The sequence below is a fragment of the Orbicella faveolata genome, unplaced genomic scaffold (assembly GCF_042242905.1).
Source record: "Orbicella faveolata isolate gen_17 unplaced genomic scaffold, um_ofav_v1 contig_17, whole genome shotgun sequence".
Classification (NCBI taxonomy): domain Eukaryota; kingdom Metazoa; phylum Cnidaria; class Anthozoa; order Scleractinia; family Merulinidae; genus Orbicella; species Orbicella faveolata.
This window is the reverse complement of record NW_028301544.1, coordinates 502,724-505,332: the sequence shown is the minus strand read 5'-3', so window position 1 is coordinate 505,332 and position 2,609 is coordinate 502,724. Positions and strand designations below refer to the sequence as shown.

Here is a 2,609-nt window from a genome sequence, read left to right as displayed (position 1 = left end):
TTCCTTTTGTATACTTCTTCATGTGGAATAGACGCTCCAGACTGTGACATGCCATCAAAAGATGACTTGGGAAAAGAAGATCTAAGGAAATGGCTACATGATCTTTGCATAAAATATGTGGAGACGTATCTAATGACTGGAAGTGAAGTCGAACCTTTGGTTCAGCAGGTTCATGAGCTGGAAAGTGCTATGGGTGCAAATGGTTTTTTGTGTCGAATAGAGCGATGTGATAAAACTTATGTGAACTTCATTCCAACAGAGTCAAGTAAGTATAAAATTGATAGAGGATTATAGCAATAGTATCAGACAAGGGGTAATACAGTTTTTAGCAACATATTGCTCCTTACGATATCAAGACATATACAAGAAAATATTTTAATCTGAATGAATATTGTAAATGATCACCAAGGAGAAATTGTTCTTATTACAAGTACTGATCTTTAATCAAATTCTACCAACTAATTGAAGAAAAATGTATGTATGTCTCTGAGTGTTAACAGACTGCTTTTTAGCAAAACCATCAATACCTCCATGAAAGGGAAAACTTCTTGTAACCCCGCAGAAGACGTTCATGTTCACTTAACACTTTTTCAATGAACAATAATGATGAAATAAATGAATAAACCAACAATTTGTGTTAGTTTAATCCTATTGTTTTCATTGTCTCAGGCACAAAGTTATGCAACATGGCCTGGTGTGAAAAAGGTATGAGCCTGGGAAGGAGAAAGGCATGCTGGGTTTTTCCACTGCAGAGTGTCATGTGGTCTGGTATTCTCCATTAAAGCTACCAGAAATAGGTGAGTAAAAATAAAAACATTATGTTGTTGTGCTTGTAAGTGCCCCCCACCCCCCCTCCCCCCCCCCCCCACACACACACACATACATACCAAAGTCAAGTAAAATGTCTTACTTTTTTGGCAGGAAAGATCATCAGTTTCTTTAACCTAAAGGTTTTGAGAGGTTCCTGAAATCGCAAAATCATTAATTTTGTAATCCCTGGGAAACTACCGGTATGTAATAGTACAATGTAACTAGTAGGCAATTCCTGAGTGTAAATTTGGTTTCTTCCTTTTCTAGCCATGAAAGCAAGGCACATCCCAATGTCACTCTCGAGGCTCAGGATCCGCAGGGGGAGGCAAATGGGGGAGCAGCAAAGGATGATTTCCCTTTCAATTACCATCAGGCAAAGCTGGCCTTTGGTCTCATTTTGTTCGAGTTTGGCGATACAAGTATAGAGGGATACGGTGAGAGGCTGCCTGACCTTTTCAAGGTTGCTCTGCTACTGTACAAAGCACATGGCAAGGCCAAATATATCAAAATTGAAGCCATTTTGTTGGAAACAGATGCCTATGACCCTAAATGGAATAGAATATTTAACAAACATGGCTTGCCAGGAATGAACATTCCACTGGACTTGCGAACTAAGCAGTTCAATCATGATGTTAAGAGCATGTGGAAGTCACTTGCTGCCAATATCAATGAAGATTCAGCAGCTCGAATTGCTAATACCGTTGAACCAATGGAAGTTGGCTCTTTATTGATTTAGTCGACCAATGACATACCTGAGCCCTTGACCATTGGACAAATGAGAATGTAAAGTTACTTGCCCAGCAAGAAAATATACGTGCCCCAGACAATCGTACAGCACTTTTTCCAAGCCCTGGTATACATGTAAATAGGGAGTTATTTTTGCTCTTAATCTGTGACTTGAACAAACAGATTTAATTGTACATGAGTATTATAAAATAATCAAAGGAATGCACGCGCTCTGATTGGTCAATCAGCTATTGTTTATTGTGCCAGTAAACTCATGGAAATTTTGCGTGTCTTCTGAATTATTATATAAAAGCAATAGACCAAAGTTTTTATGGTTTATAGGTTGATAAACCAGTTGGGATGTGGAAGAACACGAGAAGAATTTGAAAATTACGAGCCGCAGGCGAGTGATTTACGAATTCTTCGAGTGTTCTTCCAACATCCCGCGTGGTTCATCAGCCTACAAACCATAAAAAGTTGTGGTCTATTGCTTAAATAGCACATTTAAATTTTGAACTATGTTATCAAGTCTTTAAAAGATCCCCAGTTAAGAGACACTCAAGTAGATAATTATTTTATTCTCCATTAATCCAAAACTAGATAATTATGTCTTTCTGTAACAAGAAGGCTGTATCGTAACATGTCAATAGCATTTGGCTAGGACATATAGTTTTCTATGTTTCTTTTTTTGAATTAACCATAATTTTAATACAAGTTCAAACATTTTTTTGGCATACCTAATTTGCCTTAGTTAAGGCGATGGTGTACTTACAAGGTTTAAACGAAAATGCCTTGTCACTAGAATAAAGTGCAGTTTTATACTTTAATTAATCACTTCAAATCATTTGATAAGGCAATAACTTAGTTCATTTTGCTGATTTCATTTAGTGAGAGAAGTCATCTGATGTGTTTTATTTTTGTTTTCGTTTACCAACACTCAATCAAATACCATCATTAGTTCTGTTTTGAATCAGTACCAAATTATTAATCAATTGAGGGAATTAGTTTGAAACCTAAAGCTAAGAGGGCTAGTATATACAGCATAATTTTCACTGCCCCTTTCAGAGTAATAT

General features: G+C 36.8%; 1 protein-coding gene across 1 annotated transcript; it reads left to right on the top strand.

Annotated features, from left to right (window-relative positions):
* The first annotated feature begins 48 nt into the window (after nt 1–48).
* LOC149113031 (uncharacterized) lies at nt 49–2,363 on the top strand. The gene is made up of 3 exons (XM_089288613.1): nt 49–265; nt 713–797; nt 1,078–2,363. Exons 1-3 carry the CDS (start codon nt 49–51, stop codon nt 1,544–1,546), a joined length of 771 nt encoding a protein of 256 aa, XP_089144739.1. The 3' UTR covers nt 1,547–2,363.
* Nucleotides 2,364–2,609: the final 246 nt, after the last annotated feature.